General features: G+C 47.6%; 1 protein-coding gene across 1 annotated transcript in view; it reads right to left on the bottom strand.

The window, feature by feature from the left end:
• The window catches only part of COL5A1 (collagen type V alpha 1 chain), a 151,373-nt gene that overhangs the window by 113,736 nt on the left and 18,081 nt on the right, over window positions 1-19,556 (bottom strand). Inside the window, exon 2 of the mRNA XM_084272484.1 lies at window positions 2,107-2,274. Within this exon, the coding sequence (XP_084128610.1) occupies window positions 2,107-2,274 (168 nt within the window). The remainder of the gene's footprint in view (window positions 1-2,106; window positions 2,275-19,556) is intronic.

Here is a 19,556-nt window from a genome sequence, read left to right as displayed (position 1 = left end):
GGACATCCAGATGATGAAAAGATTGAAAAGTTGCTTGATGACACTAAGGAAGCACCATCCAGATCTTCTCACCCAAGGACAACCGTAGATGCAAACCAAGAACTCAATGAGGACATAGAAGTGGTAAGGTGGGACAAAAGAAAGTCTCCCACAATGCTGAGTTCTCTGTGACCAAAATTCAGTTCTGTATGCTGTCTTCTTGTGTTAACCATTGTTGTAAGTGGTGCCATCCAGTCTCCTTGCTATATCAACCAGCCAGGACACTCCATCCTTGGTTTTATATCTTGGGGTCACCATTGCTTGCTGGTTTCCATAACACAAAGGCTATCAGGCAAGACTTCACAGTGGCTACAGCAGCTACTGGAAAGCTCTCAAGTCCACTGCAGTCAGATATTCCAAACTGGAAAAGTTTGCTTCAAACACTTCTGAGCTTGAAGATACCAGCTGGGCCAAAACTTTGAGTCTCATCAGATATGTGGGAAGAGAGTACATGAAAGCATTTAAACACATGCTGGTTGGATTGAGCTGATCTTGCCTTGGGACAGATGGACAATTTCAGAGACTACTGAGGGGCCCTTGCAGCCTTTTCCTGGGATAAATATTCCCCTTATCCACAGGCACAATCTTCCAGGACATGAAGACACGGACCAGCAGAGGGATGAAGTTGGGCATATGATATTATCTACCATCAGAAAGGACCATCCTGCCCTGGGCAGCAATAGAGACAAATCCAGGGTCTGTTCTGCACTTCTGCAGACATTGAAACTGGGCTTTAGGCCAAACTGTGCAACTCCTTCACCATGGGTTGACCTGTGATGAAGGGCTACCAGCCTGCAGCCAGGCAGAGCTGTTTTCCTGTCAGGCTCTCAGCCCATACATAAGACACAGCGTATGGTCCTGCTCACCATGGATTAAATGTAATTCACCTGCTTATTGCCACAGCAGGAAAATAATGAAGTTTGAAAACCTTAGTGATGATGCCTGCAATGAAGAAAAGGCAGGAGGAAAGGACTGGAGGATGCAAGCTTGTTGGCAGTCCAGCCTCAAGCTCTCATTTGGACCATTGACAGGCTGGGTCTAATAGATACAGCAAGTTAATTAGAGAGTATTGGTAGTGGCATGCCACATTACCTCTGATTTAGCTAATGCGTTTTGTATCATTAATTCTCTCACTAATACCAAAGGAGGACGTGTGTGTCTGCTCTGCTTAAGTCACCTCCTGCTTCACAGACAAGTTACATGCATTGTCGTTCTGCCTCATTGCTAAGCCTTCCTCAAAGGCCCTTTTCTCCCCAATCCTAGGCGGTCCTACCATGCCTACTCCCTGCATCCCCCCCTGTGTAAAACAGGGATAAAGCAGCGCTTCTGCATGGCTTTGGAAGGAAGACTTGTGATGGTGACTACATGCTCAAGACTGCAGCCCTCAAGCTGAGAGTAGTTTGGGTCCAGAATGCATCCAGCCTTTTCACAAGCCCATCTCACACTACACTAGCGAGTGGTGCTCAGCCTGAAAAATTAAAACACTTCATCCTCAGTGACAAATAAAGTGAACAGCAGCCCATACGCTCTTCAAGGGCTTTGTGAACTCCCCCATCTTAGTAGTTTTCTCTGAACAGCCTTTCTTGGGACATCTGTTCTTGTGGGGCAGTCTATTATTTTTAGATGGTGCTTATTTGTGTTATAGACACACCACAGACACACAGTAAGACCCTACTGTGCTTGGCACTCCACAAATGCAGAACAAATCACAGCCTGCGTTCCTTTGCATCCTCCAAGTCTCTCTCCTCAGCTGGATGTCACAGTGTGATAATGAGACAGCAGAAACTCTCTAGTATAGGAGGGAGCAGACGTGGGCATCAGCAGCATCATCTGCGGTGAGACCCACCACCACGTGCAAGCGCCATGTGATAAAAGAACAGTCCCTGTAATGTTATTTGATGGTTGAAATTTTGCAGCCCCCCTGAAATAGCAGAACGACCCCCTGCCAAGGATGCGTGCAAGCACGCCTGGAAGATGAAGGAATTACTCAGTGCCCTGTATGTGCCTGCAGAACCCAAGAAAAGGGTCAGGTATTTCTGTATGACTAATAAAACGCTGTGGACTCACCAGGATACAGCTGCTTTGTCGGTGCACTAAGCTGAGCATCTTTTGTTACTCTATAAGCAACATCTGCTTCTTTCGAAGATCTTCTGCTTGTGCAAAACCCTGTTGTTTTTGTTATACCATCAGGTAAATTATGAAAATCTAATACCTTCAAGAGGTCTGCAGGTTCAGCTGTAAAAAGAGAAAAAGGAGAAAACAAGAATTAGCGGGCAATAAGACTGGCACTTGCTCAGATCTAAGTTGTTATCAGCCTGCCTCCCACAAATCATTCATCACAGTTTTAAAAACAGATGAAATATGATTTCAATACCTCCGTAAATACAAAGGTAATACCAGCTTCAAAGGTAGGGTGCTGCACAGCTGGTCAGAGACACTAATTCAGCACAGAGAGGAACAGCCAGTGGGCTGTCTGCACAGGGGCAGAAGGGAGAATATGCTACATTATTAGCTATAGTAGTTGTACTTTCTGGATGTCTTCACCTCACAGCTATCATTCAAGTGCATCCTTAAGATTAGAGCATTAGGCAGGAAATTCATCATTGGAAAGAAAGGCTTTAAATCAAGAAGTTGCCATCATGCCTAGGATAGCTGATCCAGAAAGTTGTTTTGAAGCAGATACCTGATCAAGGTTCCCTGGAGGATTACACACCCCCTGTGCAAGACAACCACACAAATTCACACCAGCTAAGCTAACAGGTAAACCCACAGCTGTGCCTCTGAGGTATGTATGAGTTAGGGCAGAGCAGCATCTCAGCACAGTGCTGCTGTGCCCACAAGTTGTTCATGGTGCCCGCAGGCTCACCCAGACCCTGGGAGGGTTTGTGTACTCTGTCTAGCCCTGCCCAGGGTGAGGACACACAGACAGCATGGGGCAGGGATGCAGCACAACTACTGTGGGCAGCCAAAGACCCTCCTGTAGCACAATTCAGGTGAATCCCACCAAATAACTGCCCTTCTTCCCCCTTGTGATGCACTGGGATTTCTGCATGACCACCAGCACACACAGTGTGCAGCCAGACTGGCCAACAAAACACCCACACTTCACAGGAGGTAAAACCCTCTTACTTCCTCCCCAGCTTGGGAAAAAGCTTGTTCTGGTTTCTGTGGCCTCATCGTGCCATCTGCCCCTTCAGACAGGAAATCAGGGCAGACCCAGAGGTGGCACATCCCAGCCAGGAGCAGGCTGCACAGCCACCATTGTGCCCCATCCATCATCCCCATGTCTTCTGGACAGGGCAGTGCCTGGGGATACCTCCACACGAGCTGCCTGGCACTTTGACTAATGACACAAAGCAAAAGACTCCTTTCTTCCTCAACCACATCCCATCAGACTCACCCTGACTGAGGCTCTCGCTGCTGCAGACATGAAACTAGTTAATGGCAAACACTTCTCTCACATCCAGCACTCCCAGCACCAAAGTTGGGGCTGGTTCACCTCCAGATGTTCAGTGCTTCAGAGCATTAAGTAATGTGAGTGATATGTCTCATTAACTCCCTAATCTGGCCTTCCTCATGTCAGGAGAGACAGCATCTCTCAGAAGTGACATAACCAGACCCAACTTTAAACCTTTAAGTTATTTTTAATTTTGACTCGATACTTGGAGCAAATTGTTGTCAGAAAGATGAACCACCCAATGCCAACCCCTAGGAGTGCCCAAAGCAAACATCTGCATGACAGCTTCATTTAGCCTTGCCTGGACCATATATCCCAGCTGTATTCTTTTGCCACTTGATCCATTATTTTCCCCATTATTCAGATCCTCAAGGACTGATGGATGGGTATCATTGCAGGCATCCTACTAAGACAAAAACCCCTGGGCTGGCTGTCCCAGCTTCCATCAGGACTGGGACATCTCACCTTGCATGGTCAAGGGTGCAAAGCTTATTACCAGCTCACAGACTGACCACAAATACATGCAGGAAGGTGCATGGCATTGCTGATACTGCAAAAAACCCAAAAGGACAGATCTCCCAGAGAGTAGGAAAATAATATAGGAAAAAAAGCTTGCAAGGAAAAAAAAAAAATCACCCATTTGTCTCCTGTTGGGATCAAGCAAATGACTGGAAAGACAAGAGAAGAAAGAGGGAGAGGGTTTGCAAGGGGTTGCATCCATAAGGAAAGGCTAGAGCACCACAATAAACAATCCAGCAATGGAAAGAAATAGTACAAACAGATCTTTTACAATGTGAAAAGGTTTTGGTTACCAAGCTCATCGGCCTAATATTTGTATGGAAAAATCACGTACGTTGTCAGACAGTCTTTAAAAAGTTTCCACAGTCCCGAGCAGTTGGGCTCTCAATGAGAGATTACAAGCATATGGCAAATCCAAGTCCACACTGCAGATGATAAACCAGCTGAGAGCCTGGCCCAGGCACCAAACAGCTGGAATGTTTTCCTCCTCGCTCTTGTTAGACAGTATATGGATGACACACATTTGTCTAAGCTGCCCCTGCCACTTAGATCTTCCCACTGCCTTTAACCATGTTTTATTTCAGGCAGGAATATCTGCATGTGTACAACCCAAGCTGTGTTTAAGCAACTAAAAGGACAGTAAAACTCCAGCTCTGCTTCCAGTTACCTCCCTGTGCTCCAAGAGATTCCGATCAGCCAGCTCCTAAGCTGCCTCCAACATTTATTTAAGGAGGAGAGGGGGGGAAAGGCAAAGACAAGGGGGAGGGGATGTGAATTCCAGACTCCTGACATCAGCCTGGTCCCCACACCGCGTGCAGGGAGGGGGGATTTCAGCCTGGCTCACAGCACTGCACATAAACCATCCCGCAGAGAGCAGCCACAGCAGAGCAGAGATGTTTGCAGGAACAGAGACATCTGCAGAAGAACCCACTGCCTGAAAGCTGCCACCACACAAGTTACATGAGCATCGTCTCCTCTGGGGAGGGAGCCCCAGCTGATGGAGCCAGTGGTGGTTGTCTCACAGGGAAGTGTACGGTGCTGGGGGAGTTAAATGCTGCTCATGGTCAGGATTCTACAGCTAGAATTGCTCAGTGCATTGGCAGGAAGGAAGTGTGACATGAAAACAAAGTCTCAGGTTAACAGCGTGACACCACTCGCAAGCCATATAGCGACCACTTCCCAAAAGCTCCTGCAAGCGTTTACAGTGAGGTGGTGGGCATGTCAGGGAGCTGGACATCCTCCAGACACAACCAACATGAGCTGGTAGCAGACTGGGCACTCCAGCCCCTCCTCAGACCCCTCTGTGCAGCCCCAACCCAGGCAGCCCTTCCCGCTTGTAAAGGATGATCTCAAGCATCTGCCTCCCTGTGTGGCTGTGAGCATCCAAACACAGCACACAGTTCATCTTCATTTCGAAGGAAGGTCCCCTGTACCTCCATAACTATGATGGATTAGGCCAAAGAGAGATATTCAAGCAGAACAACAGTCTGGGTATTGCACAAACAGTACACCCCAGCAGCAGGGAACCAGCAGGAGAGGAAACAACCTGTTTCAATGTGCACGAGCATCTCACCTCTGCCTGCTCCTGGAAATCAAAGGGGAGGTGAGGAGCCTGCTGAAGCCTTACAGCCTATTCATGCTGCACTTCACCGAAAGCATCAGCCTAAGTAGGGCTTAAGCAGCATGAAAGCATCCTGCTCAGCCCAGAAAGATGAGCTTCACACAGGAGACGCTCTTATTCCGGCACAGCTAATCAGTTAATTTACTTCCCCTTGGTTTTTCAGCCAAATCTAAACTCAGCAATCTCCTGACAGGAGCTATGACGGCATCATGGTCGGAAGGACAGAGACCAGACTGACCAGGACCATGCCCTACAGGTTATTCCTTGTAAGCTTGCTCTGTGCTTGGCCTTCATCCGAGAGCTGAATTAGCTGTTGCTTTATGAAAGCTTTTTTTTTTTTTAACTTGCTGTTTTATGAATAACATGACTATGCAGCACCACACACAGCATCCTTCATTCACTCGAGATGCACAGGGCTCCCCAAAGAGACCGGCAGCTCGGTCCTTGCTGTGCTGGGGCTGGCAATATAACCCATGCACAAACAGCCAACCCCCCTCAAACAGCCAAAGTTAGACCCAAATCAGACTAGAGGCTGCTCCCACAGCCTGCAGAGCCCTTGAACAAGGCAAAAAAAAAGGAGCATTACTTCCTAATTTAACAGAGTGGAGATGACTGACTTGCTGGTGAACCAACAGTAGCAGAGGGAAGAATTAAATCCTTAATTCCTCTGTGTCTGTCCAAGCCTTTAACCACCGAACCAATCTGCATGTTAATCTGATTGCTAATGATTTAATTACCTGTTAAAACCTGGAACAGCAGCAGCTGGTATTAAGTTTGTAACTCTACCCCCACTCAGTGGCTAGTAGCCACTTTTTTTCTTACGCATCAGTATTAAAGCAAATCAAGCAGCATTCCCTGAAATAATTCCCTGGCTTCAGGCTGGGCACAGGTTTCTGCCCAAGCAGGGTCAGTGTGGCCACATCCTGCTACCCTTGACCACAACCAAACCACCTGTTCTGACTCAGCTGTGGGATGCAGGAGCAGAACTACCCCCAAGGAACTCTAAAGGAAACCAGAGCATCATCAACCCTTGAAGACAAACATCAGAGCACACTGAACACCCCTACCTGTGCACAAACCTCATTCCTACATGCCAGAGTTCTTCATCCTCACCTTTCCTTTCCTTGACTGCTCTATAAATTGATTTCAAGAAGGAAAGAGGCCTCATCCTGACTGGTCCTTCAGGCCACAACAAACAAGGATTTGTTTTTTTAAATACCATTGCACTTGCTAGTCACTGAGCAGAAAAGAGGACAACTGGACAAGAGGACAACCAGCCCTTGTTTAGTGATTGCAGCGAAGGCCACTTGAAGATTTTTCCATGCACCATCTATCACACAACTATTATACAAAGGTTAAACAGCTTGGTTTCTCCTCCAAGCTCAATAATAAGCTCAGACCCTCCTAATTTTAACTTCTCTTGCCAAGGCATTTCTTTTGCTTTCCCCAGGGCAAAGCTATGCTGCCCTTGCCTCTCTCCTACCAGTGTTTCCAAACAGAGAGCGCACATGCCATCAGCTCCTCTTGTTTCATGACCCCCTTGGCTGTTCCCCAATTTGATGTTCTTGAAGCAGGATGGATCAGCAGGAGAATGAGACATTATTCCCACCTCCATTAAAGAAACCAACTCATCCCAACCCAAGAACATAATGCAAAGGGTTCCTAATGAAATTCAGCACCAAGGTAGACCTGCAGCTTCTGCAGCCCATGCTGAAAATCCCAGTGCATGCAGCATTAGCCAGAAGTCATTAATCTAAGCCATATTTATGCCCATAATAATAATTAACACCTGAAGCAAAGCTCTTGAACAGGCCCCAAAGCACTTTACAGGGCATCAGGATACATAAGTTGCTTATACGTTACTTGTGGGTATCCACACTCCCAGTGTCTGAAAAATTACCAGATTACAAATAACAAGCCTCAAAACAATTCTCTCCACCATCATTTTTCAAGGTCTTTAATTAAATCCTTATCCCCAAGGAAATCCACAATATATAAACTTGCCACTGAGCTGAAGGCTGAGGCTGTTACAGCCCTGCAGTGCTGGTGACAGACATCGTCCATGCCCTCTCTACTCTATGCTGAGCATCACCAATGTGGGCAGGTCAAAAGGCAAAGCCAGGCATTCAAAGAGAATATGGTCTGGATTCCTAGTAAATTATAAAGTTGGGGTTTTTTTAAGATTTATTTTCCCAAGTATATACAGACAGTGCCTTAAATTTTTTATTAAAGGCCAATTAAAGACACACAAGAAGTTTTACAAGTCTTTTCTGAATGTTGCCTTCCAGTTTTTCAGTGTCATCTTCAAGCTTCTCCAGCTGTCATTTGGGAGAATTTATTTGTTTTTCAAAAGTGAAACAGTCAGAGGGCTCCAGGAGCAGACACTTTCAGAAAAAGCAAGAAAACCCCACTGGGTATCAAAAGTGTCCTCCTACAAATCCCAGCAATACCCTGACACTTTATTTCATCCTCAAATTTAACAGTGGATGCTTATACAGGGATAACAAGGACCCCAGGCTCTCTAAGCCACCCACAAGCACCCATTGCCCCAGCACTGGGTATGCAGCACAGGACTGGAAGGATCAGAAACACTGTTTCTGTAGTATGGAGAGAGCATCTGGAAAAGTTACCCCAGCTCTCCGTGGCTCTGTGGCATTCATCCGATTGCTAGTGCAGGGCTCTGGCTTGACATCCCCACAGATCAAAGCCAACCCCCTGCGAGCATCTGCAGTAAGGAGAGCAGCAGACAAACTCCCACCCCCTGCTCCTTCCTCCGAGGGGGCTGGAAAGACCATGTATCCACCAGGAAAGAAGAAAACTTCTTCTCCAGTCAGGCCAGCATCCTCACTTCCATGAGAGCCATTTACACACTCTAAATGAGTTGACACCTAGATGTTCCTCCTCAGTCCTCTACGCGTTTCCCAGTGGGGCTGTGGAGGATGCCATGGCTTTGGTGTATTGCTGAAAGCAGATTTGCTCTTCCAACGTTTTGCTCATCTCACCAAAGTGGTCAGGAGTCCCCCAAAGATCCCAGCTGACCAGAAGCTGAAGAGGTTTTAAAGCAGAGTGATTTAATCAGACAAAAATCACACCCACACTACCACTGCCCAGTGCAAGATGCTGTCTGCAAGACATGAAAGCAGCTTCATTGCAGCTGCGTCCAGAATTGGGCTTGAGGGGTGAAAACCTTCCCCTTTCGCTGCCTCTGCCATCTCCAAGTATACCTGCAGCTTAGTCACTCTTATCCCACACCACCAAGCAGGCCTTCAGCACCTTCACTGAACTTAGGGTCAAGAAATTCCTCTTTCTTCAACTTCTTCCCTCACAATAACCTTCAAAGTGGAAATATTCCTGGTCAGCATCCCGAGACACACGTTTAGTGTGCACAGCTGATGTGTCATGGTATTAAAGTAGTAATGGAGACACTTGGGTGTCCGGGAAGAGGTCACCAGTCTGTAACAGTGGAGAACCTGTATACAGTTTTGTAACAGCTAAAGGGCATCCAAAGACCTTCAGGGTTTTGTGACGCAGCACTTAGTCATACTACAGTTTATGTGCAATTATTGCCAAAGATTTGAGGCCAGAAGGTGAAGAATGAATAAGCATTTCTGTTCCCAGCTCATTCCAGGTGCCCTCTACAACATTTGTCATTCAACCCACCAGTCTGGGTATTTGCATCCAAGTGTGACACCACCAGTGAAGCAGGTTTACTGGGAGGCAAAGCCTTCCCACACCAACAAGCAACATAAAACAAGCTCACCACTTATCCCACAGCAAATGATGATGGTAAATAAAGCAAATAAGGATTAATTCAAGAGTAGCATCTCCTTGAAAAGTACTTTGAGTTCACAGAAAGGCAAAAAAGTGTTTTAACAGAGAACACCAAGAAATGCACTGCAATTAACCTACCCACAGTTAACAAAGTGGTTTAAATCGCCCTGTTTCTTTTGCACCCAGGTAGCTGACATCCAGGCTGGTGCTGGCTCCAGCACTCAGCTGGGCTGCAGTCTCACCCACACAGCCGTGGCCAAGCCAGGTAGCACAGGAGGTAGAGTGAATCTAAACTCCCAGCTTTAATGAAACAAGATCTACCTATGCTACTAGAGAACCTACTCCTACCTACCTCCACCTCTCAGGTTTATCATTGTGAAGCCAGAAAGTCACCAGCCTCTGTGCTGAGGTTACATGAGAGTGTTTTGTAAGGAACTTCCAGGTACTTGGGTGACAAGTGAAGGTATTACCTCAGGGGTCTCCCCAGTTAACATCAGTGGGTCCTGCACAAGCAGCACTAGGCAGAGCATCGCCCCATCTCGCTGCATCACTGCCTCAGACAGGAAAGGAGGATTCTGCAGAGCTGCCTGAACCCATGGCAGGGACCCATTCCCAGGAATGGTTGGAGGAGAGGCTACTGCATGTTTTTAAGGGAAAAGGTGTTTTTCCCAACAGAAACCCAGAAAGCCTGGAGTGGTGTGAGGTCACCCCAGGGTGTGCTCACCCAGCAGCATGGCAGTGATCAGGGACAGAAGACCCAGCTGTGCTGTGCCCCAGCAGCAGCACCCTGATTTAACCCCGACCCAGGAAAGCCAGCCAAGGTCGGAGTCCCTCTGGGAGGGAGCTGAGCCTCTGTGCCCAGGGAGCTCCTCGCAAGGGGACATGCTGGAGGCTCTACTGCCCAGCTCAGGAGCACACAGAGACCCTTCTCCTCTATCTTTACCAGCTTCTGCTTCTTTAAGAATGAAGTACCTTTGAAAAGTATTCAGTACTAACTAGACATGTAGTTATTTCCTTTAGAGGACCAAACTCCAACTTCCAGAGAGGAGCATGCCAGGAGAAGGATGCCCCTTTCATTGCATTTGGGGTTCCTCACCCCCCCAGCCAGCTGCCCAGAGGTTGAAAGCGATGCCTTGGCTTATACTAGGAATTAAATACCAAGGGAGAAATGCTCCAGTGTGAGATCCTTAACGGACAGCCAAACTCAGAGGAGAATTGGAAGCTGCTTCACTTTGGGATGTATTTTTATAGAGCCTGGAGCCCATGGGTTTTCAACAATTTCTACTCCTTATCTAAACACTCCTCACCACTGCTGATCTCCCAGCTGCAGCCCTTCAATAACTGACTAAACCAAGATGGCAGAGACTAAGAAAACAGACAGAAAATAAGAATATAAAGCTCCAGCAGCCATTGCTCAAGTATCCTTTGGATGGCCTTGATACAGCTGCTTGATTTCTTCAACAGCCCAATAAAGCAAGTGGATATATTTGGATAAAGAGGAAGAAGGACATTTTAAAGGAGGAGAATCGAGGAATCTGAACTGCAGGACTGAAGACAAAAGTTTGTTCCCTGGGAAGGGGGATAACACAGCAAAAAAAAAAAAACCCAGCTATGAAAGGGGTCAGATACTCATCTGGTGCACATCAGCTCCGTTCCAATAGCTGCAGCAGAGCTGTGGCGATTCACAGTGCTCTAGATAGCCGAATATTTCGCCAGTGACTCATGTCATCCCCTTATGGGGTTTTTTAAGGGCCCGAATAGTCCCAACTGTGAACAAAGGAAACCATTATGCAGAGTCAGATTCGAAAGATCGTATGTATAATCCCAAAAGGGAAAGAAAGAAACCCAGAACTGATACTGGAGCAGCTCTGCAAGACTACATTAAATTCAAAGAATCAAATAATCTTTGTTCCTTTGAGCATAAATCTTTTTTTAAAAAATAATCAATCATTTGGGTTTCTAACAAAGCAGTGGTGTTAGCAGCTAACAGCAAGCAAAGTTCAAGCCTTTCCTCCACAGAATATAATTCAACCACGCCAAAAAATATCTCTGCTGCAAATGCCACGCAGAATTTAAAGACACAACGCACAGAAAACAGGCAAAACCTGGAGGACTTTGGGGGGGAAAACCCAGCCCCAAGAGCAGCAAATACCCCATCCATTGTAAAGAAGGGGAGATTTTGGAGTCACCCCTGGTAGGGGAAAGAAAAACACAGTGGAACCAGGCTGGCTCCATGAGCACAGGGATGGCTTAGGGGAGGAAACAGGGTGTGAAAGGGTCAGGGATGAGGACGGGCTTTCTTCTGACATGGGAGCAAGCTCTGGCTGGGGTGAATCCTGCCCCGTGCCAGCGTGGGAGCCAGAGCATGTCTCTCCGCGGGGCAGAGCGCAGCCAAGTGACACATCCGTCATGGGAAGCTAGGGACAGCCAGCAGCTGCCTGCCAAGGGCAGAGGAGAGCACCCGCAGTGGGGTGGGGTCTACCCCTCTGAGGAGCTGCTGGGGGCAGTGTCTGCTCCCCAAGGAACTGCTGACCCCTGTTCCCACAAATCCTGGGTAAAAAAGAAGTGATGAAGGAAACGCAGCATGTAGGGGAAGAGCAGTGGTGGGGTCCCCAGGACAGTCTGAGGGCGCAAAGCCAACACACAGCATCTCTTCCCCTGCTCATCCCACAGGCATCAGTCAGCTTCACACCTTGGCTTCATCTAGCAGGTGGCCACAGCACAACTTCTGCTACTCCCCCCTCTCCATCAAAGCAAACCATCACCTCAGCTCAAGAGAAAAGCACAAAGCCTTTTAAGGCAGAGCCCATGGAGAGCCCTGCCAAACCCCCAGCCCACACCAGCATTCAGCCACGACTGTTTAGTGACTATGGACTTTTTATGGGCCTGTCCTGACAGCAGGGTCAAAGGAGTTAGGTGAATCACCAGTTTCCCAGTTGCCATCCTTCCCTCTGCTTGCACACCCAGGGCTGCAGCAGAGATGCCTTGCATACCATCCTGCCCACAGCCCCGCTGCTCCGATCCCAGCCGGCCCCACTGTTCAGCTAACTGGGATCCAGGGGAAGCTTTCCAATCCCCCCCCCCAACTTGGATCAAGTATTTCTGGGTCACTGTGACATTTCAGGAAGTTTTCCAGCAGGAGTTTGATTGCTGGCAGGAGTCTCGCCCTTTAGACAACGAAGGGTGAATGAGGTCTAAAACTTTTAGAGTTATTAAAACTCCAAACTCACATGCTCAGCAGATCTGCAAAAGGAAACAGTGATGGAGCATGGCTCCATCTTCAGAATGATTAACTGAGAGGTATTAAAGAGAGCTCAGTTTTAGGAGCAGTTTCTGAAAGCCAGCCATAAAGGGATGCATAAAGGCATCCAAGTGATGTGCAGAAGAACCAGGCACACTCCTTTCCTTCCCTCCTATCCAAGTGCCTGGTTCCTTTACTCAGAAACCCCACTTCAAAAGGCTTGCAAGGTTCCCCCAGCCCCAAGGAGGGATGTGAATGTCTATCAGTGAGATGAAAATCACATCCAAGGAGTCTGCCATTGTTCTTTGCCCTCCCTGAGCAGAACCGTGGCACAGCAGGTACAGCATTGAGGTGTGGAGAAGAGACTGCTAATGTGAGAGCAGTCCCCTCCCTGCCCATGGCACCTCCTGCTTTTGCTCAGGAGGTGATTTGAGGTACCAGCTCCTATCCCTGCAGACATTTGACCAAACAGCTCAGCCTGGTGAGATGGAGGATTCGATGTGCACAGACAGCACCTTTCACACTGAGCAGTCCTGACACAAGGCAGAGCTCACAGCTCTTGCCCATGACCACATGTTTGGAACAGAGCTGCAGGGACGGGACTGTCAGCATCACTTGTGGTCCTCCAAGTTGTGCTCCACTGGGACCATTCCATACAGCCAAGGCAACCCAACAGCACGGTTCAGTCACGCTGACAACAGTTTAAGCAAAGCAAAGCATTATTTACTGCTTCTATAGGCAATCATTATTTTCTGGCTGGGTTTAGAGGACACCCACTGCCCTCCCCAGCTTCGCTGCGCTGCCACAGGACTCTCACTCCTCACAGCTCTCAAGCAGGTGCATTGGGAGATGGAAAATGAAATTCAACCTTTTGTCTTTGCTCTAAGGGGTGTCATGTGTTTCCAGACAATCTGGCACTTAGACAGCGCTTTCTTTTTCAAAGTACTTTGTGATAATCAACCACTTAATGCTCTTTGTAAGATTTAATTAGGGCCTGATCTTGCAGTCAACGGAAGTTTTCGCAACCGGCTTTAATGGGGTGCAGAATAGTTACTCCCACAAGGGAAAAAAGAAGCTGGCATGCCCATCTCCCAGACAGGGGGAAATCATACGCAAAGACCTGACACAACAGTCTCTTTGTCAGAGCGAGTGTGAGCATCCTGCCTCAGCCGCTGCTGCAGCCAGCTGCAGTGCCCTGCCAGGGCCACCATCTGCTCCAGCCTGCTGCTCCTAGATGCTGCAGCACACCATGAAGGGCACCCTCCTTCCTTTTGGTGGCCAAAGCTACTTGGCATTGAATCAAGAACAAGAAGGGCATCACCCCTCAATGAAAGCCAGTGACCTCCTCTGCATGATATCTCAAAACCTCCCAGAGAGAAACCAAATTCAAACAGCCGAACAGCAGTTTTGCTCAGAGCAACCCTTCGCAGCCTGTGGGGTCATTTTATTTTGGTGACCATCTTATCACATCCCAGGGATGTCACTGAGCACTCACAGACACGGGATGGGAAACACAGGCTGGAGCAGACATACCAGTCATGTCCTACAGCCAGGAAGCCCCAATGGCCCATCAATACCGAATGCTGACAGGCACCCAGCTGCTTACATGTGTCAGGGCAGTTCGGGAACAGAGCAAGTCATGGTCAAGGCTTTTTTTTTTCTTAATCTCCTTTGTTAGCAGCTGGAAGCACAGTTGAGCACACCAGGATGCACACAAAGCAGTCTACCAGTGTACAGGATGGCCAATGCCACATCTCTTAATTAGGAAATAAAAAAGCTCATCAGCCACTTTCTAACTGGAAGTGTGCCCCACAGGAAACAGGGCCACCCACAAATTCAGTGCAAAGAATTATGGTGCCTCTCAGCATCTTCCAGCAGTGCTCATGGAAGGTGGAAGATGCTGAAGAGGTACCATTAGAGCAGCCTGGCCAGTAACTACAGCTGCTGCAGTGCAAGGACACAAGGGACAAGGGCTACAGAGAAACAGGCAGCACCTATCAGCTAGACCAGTAGAGTCTGGAAAGAGCATCCAGAATGGTCAAGCTCTGGAGGACATTGCTCATCCCCCATTAACACCCCTTCCCAGCCTTCCTGTAACCATGCCCAGCCCTTTAATTTCTGTTGTGGTGCTGCATGGGGATTGCCCAACCACGAGCTTAATTAAACACATTAACACAAGCACCTGCATAATTACAATCATTTCCACCACGGTAAACATCGCAGCTAGAGTCAGGCTGGCAATCAGCATCGCATGGCTGGCACATCACATCAGGCACTTAAAAGGGAACAAAACCACAGAGGAGTTTACTGCAGGGCACTACCCCCACACCCAAGCAGGTAGCCCAGCTGGGAGGCTTCCAGGATACAGCCATTTATGAACTAAAGATTCATGTATCAGGGGTTTTTAGTTGTCCATAAAGTTAATGGGATCCAGCATAAGTAATTTTTATTTAGTAATTAATTGGATGATTTTTAACAAGCCTAATGCTGAATTATTTTCTGCATGTGGTGGTTCAGCCCCAACCAGTGACTGAGCATCACACACCCCTTGCTCACTCTAGGAGGGCAGGCAGAGCTCCATGTGTTGGGATAAGGACAGTTTACTGACTAAAACACTGTGACAGGGGAACAATAACAGCCCACTAAATTTCACTTACACCTGGTGAGTACCTTACCAACCCGACCATAACACAATTCTGCACAAGTGAGGACCAACAAGATGCACTCAGCCTGTCCTGGAGGGACCCATGAGCATCCCTTCCCAACCAGCCCCTTTGATGGAGGAGTGATGTCAGGTGGGGTGGAAAACAGCCTGGGCTGACTCAGCTCCCCTGTGCTGATGACCTGGGGATGTTGTTTCCAGCCTGGCCAGAACCAGGACATGGCACTACCACACACTTGAATTTTTGACACAGGGAGAAGAACCATAAAACTAATTCTTTCCTTAGATGTTTAAATCAATGCTCTCATAACATTTACTTTATATCTATATCTGATTTCCTTCATGAAAAAAGAGTGTAGCTGGAAGGCAAATTCAGCTTCCTATCTGCTTGACTTCATGAAAAGCCTTTCTGAAGCTTGTTTGCTAATGGTTTCTCGGAGCATTAGCTTCTCTGTGAGCTCATAAAGCCCACGTCTGCACAGAGGTGCTGCTTTCAGGCCACCAAGTGCAGGAGGAAGAACTAACCGCCCCAGCCTGCCATGAGTTTCATCAGTCCTCAGCAAACCCCGCGAACCATGACGACGCCCTTGAGGGAAGTCTGCTAACAAGGAGAAATTCGCCACTTGTCACTAATTCCTCATTATTTTCGCAGTTCCAATCCATCTTTATTCAGCAGATCTTACTCCTGATTAGGTGCATTAAATGGATTTCGTTGTTAATGGCACTAGGGAATAAACATCACTTTACATCAGGCCAATTGAGTTTGGTAGGGACCAGTTAGAGTAATATATAGTCTGTTGAGGTCCAAACACGCAGAAGAAAAGGCTCATCCAAACACAACACTCCAGCTCTCATTCCTTTACGGTTTACAGTCCCATTATAAATAAAACATGAGTACATGGCGTATTTCCCTCCTGCCCAAATTAAGAAGTGGCACATCGGGAGGTTCTGCGTCGGAAGCACAGGACTCCCACCCCCACCCCCCCCAGGCGGCACCGAATAGCCGAGATGGTTTATTACCTTTAACTGAGCACATCAAGGGGCATTAGGGTAACATCACCAAACTCCCCTTCAGCCCCGACTGACCTCTGTGATCTCTGAACCTCGGTCATTAGGGGAGAAAGCCAAGCCATTAACCTCCTCCTACCCTCAGAGCCGGATCTCCATTACAAATAGCTATCAGCAGCCAAATAGCAGCTAATTACCCAGCTCCAGATCCTCTTCCCTGCACCATCCCACCTGCGATGGGAGACAAACTCTCCAGAGGTAGCAAAGCCTCATCAAAAACCATCTTGCTGCTGTTCCAGGCCCTGATTTAGAGAAGGTGGATTTGTCTTCTCAATGTACACCAACAATCCTCTAAGTTCATAACTTCATCTGCTTGAAACCCATGGCTGCCACTAAGGTGCTGTGTGGCAGTGATTAAGTCACACAGGGACAAGAACTGATTATATAAAACTTGGGGCACAGCCACATGATCGTTCTTCCCCCTGCCTTAGCTATTTTTCTATTAAGCTGTTAGTGATTTGTACATTGAATGTTCTTGGAAATATCGGCTGGACTTAATAGCTGAAATGTCATTTCAGGTCATCCATAATACATGAAGGAGAATTCTAACCCAAAGATAGCATCTACATTGAAATATGCTACTATAAAAGCTAACAAGAAATATCCAAGACATCCATCCAAAAAGCTTTCCCAGGCCTCAAACTAACACTGGCCCAGACAAATATTTACATAATTATTCACATGAGGTTGTTTTAAATAAGAGCCTTTTATTATTACTACTTTGGCATCAACCATCTAATTAGGGGCCAATGACAGTTATAAAAATCACTGAGTTCTCCCAGCAGCGCTGACAAGAAGTGGTATCAGAGTGACAGGCAGTACCAGAGCTATCCCATCTCTCCTGGAGAAACCAGGAGAGGGGACTGTCAGAAAAGGGACTATCACCCTGCAGGAGATGGAGGGATGGCTTCTGCATCCAGCTGGTAAGATTTGAGTTGATGGGCAAATGGCAGGAGGCACCATGGTGTCATGCTGGACCAGTGGCTTTTGTGCATCCCTGCCTTACATATGATCTTTGGGACTAGCCTTTCCCTGGTTGCAAACAACCCAAAGTGGCCCTCAATTCTGAAGTCCTGCTGTGACATACAAACATAGTGTAGGTAGTAATCCACTTAGCACAGAAAAGGAGATAAAACACATGCCCAGGTGCTTAGGGAGATCTTTACTGAGAATAAAAATGTGCCCGACCCAGTTTTAAGACCAGGTTTCAGGTACACTGATGAAGTGGAAAGATAAGAAAAACCACTCCTGGATTGCAGCAAGACACAACTGAGTCGTGTTCAGAGTCACTTCTGTGCACACTTCCAGATCCTGCTGCTGGAGATCCCTGGGGCTCCCTGCACACACAGGCTCCTCTCATCAATCCCATCATTAAAGTCACCTCTTTCCACTAATGGAAAGGATCCACAATAGTGACACCTCCTCCAGCTCCTCAGGTGCCTCCAGGGACCTTGCTTCATCAGGGAGCACAGCAGAGAGCTGGTGAAAGCAGATCACAATCTGCAAGAACACAGGATCTACTTACTGGTCTGCAGCCCATCTCCTTGTGTCGATGAGTCCCTACACATCCAGCAGCTTCAGCTGCTGCTTCCTAAATCCCTTCCAATTTATGCCAAAACTAAGAGGAGAGAAGACACAATCTTCCCATCACAGCTTTGTTCACAACACACAGGGAGGGACAAGTGACTGTATTCAGTCCTGAGCATGACCCTTGATAACTCAGAGGTTGGATTGTCCATCTCACCACTGCCACATCATGCTGCTGTCTGATACCTAGCAATGGCTGGCTGAAGTACATAATCACTTGCTGAATATCTTTTTCCTTCTCTTTTCTCACAATTTTATTGTGCTCCTGAGGCCTTTTGAGCAGAGATTCAAGTTCCTGAAAGCCAGACAATCCATCAGAGCATGGCTGAGAGAGTAGAAATGAAGCTATCCAGGACCATAAAGCTAAGCTAAAACAGTTAAGAAAAAATTCTCACCCTTCCCATTGATCTTTCCACCCCCAGGGCAGGTGCAAAGAGGAGGAAAAAAGAGAGAGAAGGGCAGCAAAAGTTGCCTTAGGAAACTGCTACCTTCACAATAAGGAGGTGGCACTGAGACCCAGTGCCTCAGCACAGGTTGCTTGGTGCAAGATGTTCCTGGAAAGCCTGATGGAAAGGTGACCCTCTTATTTGCACTCGCAGGGAGACCCTGAATCACTGCGAACCCATTTAACTCAAGCAAGAAAGCAATTAGTGTTCCTTCCTAGTAAAAAGGTAGATAATAAATATCAGGTAACCTTTCCACAACCCAGTCCCAAAGCACCAATAAAAATGTATGAAAATATATATTCCTCTGATTCCTTCCCAGCTAACGAATGGAGGCAAGAGAAGGTTTTCTGACTCAATATTCACTCACACGGTGACCAGGGTAGGTAAAAGGGCTTTGTATTTCAGCAGCTCCATCTCCAGGACATCTTTTCTCAGGCTGCAAGCAACAAAGAAACCAAAGCCACCCTTGCTGTGCCTCAGCATCTGGGAGAGGTCAATTCCAGTCCCAAGGTTATTTTCAGTCCCCTGGACTAGTTCATGGTGAGTCCTCTTAATCACACATGGAGGTTTAGAGAGCTCAGTCACAACCAGTCAGGCCAGTAATATTTGCTCTAAGGATGCTTTCCATATCCTAATATATATATGGTTCAAGCACATTAAGGAAATGATACTTCTGGCTTCTTAACTGCAAGGAACTAACTTCAGTGAGACAGAAAAAGGAGCTTGGCAGGTGGATGAGGTGCTTGGCTCTGCCGTGGGGTGAGCAGCACCACGAGCCATGAACAGCCAGAGCCTGGCAGCAGCAGGATGCTGACCCCTCAAACCAGCACTGCCTGCTCCTCACACAGGAAAAATAAAGCACTAGAACAGGGCAACAAGGGGTGGCCTGAGGGGTGGCACATGCACCCTGTTGGCAAAGAGAACTGGTGGGATTAAAATCTGTGTCACTTTTCTGCAGAGCAGCTTTGCCCACCCAGCAGCAATTCCCACCACGCTTTATCTTCTCTGCCATCTCAGTCAGTCTGTGGACAGAGAGCAAAGACCACCAAAATATTGTGTGGGTGTGTATGTCCCTCTTCAACACAGGTTTTCCCCTTCCCAGGTTGCCAGTGAACTCGTTCTTCAGATCATAGTTCACATAGTGC

The sequence above is a fragment of the Gallinula chloropus genome (genome assembly GCF_964237585.1).
Source record: "Gallinula chloropus genome assembly, chromosome: 18".
NCBI lineage: Eukaryota > Metazoa > Chordata > Aves > Gruiformes > Rallidae > Gallinula > Gallinula chloropus.
The sequence above is the reverse complement of the archived record's forward strand: the minus strand, read 5'-3'. Positions and strand labels throughout refer to the sequence as shown.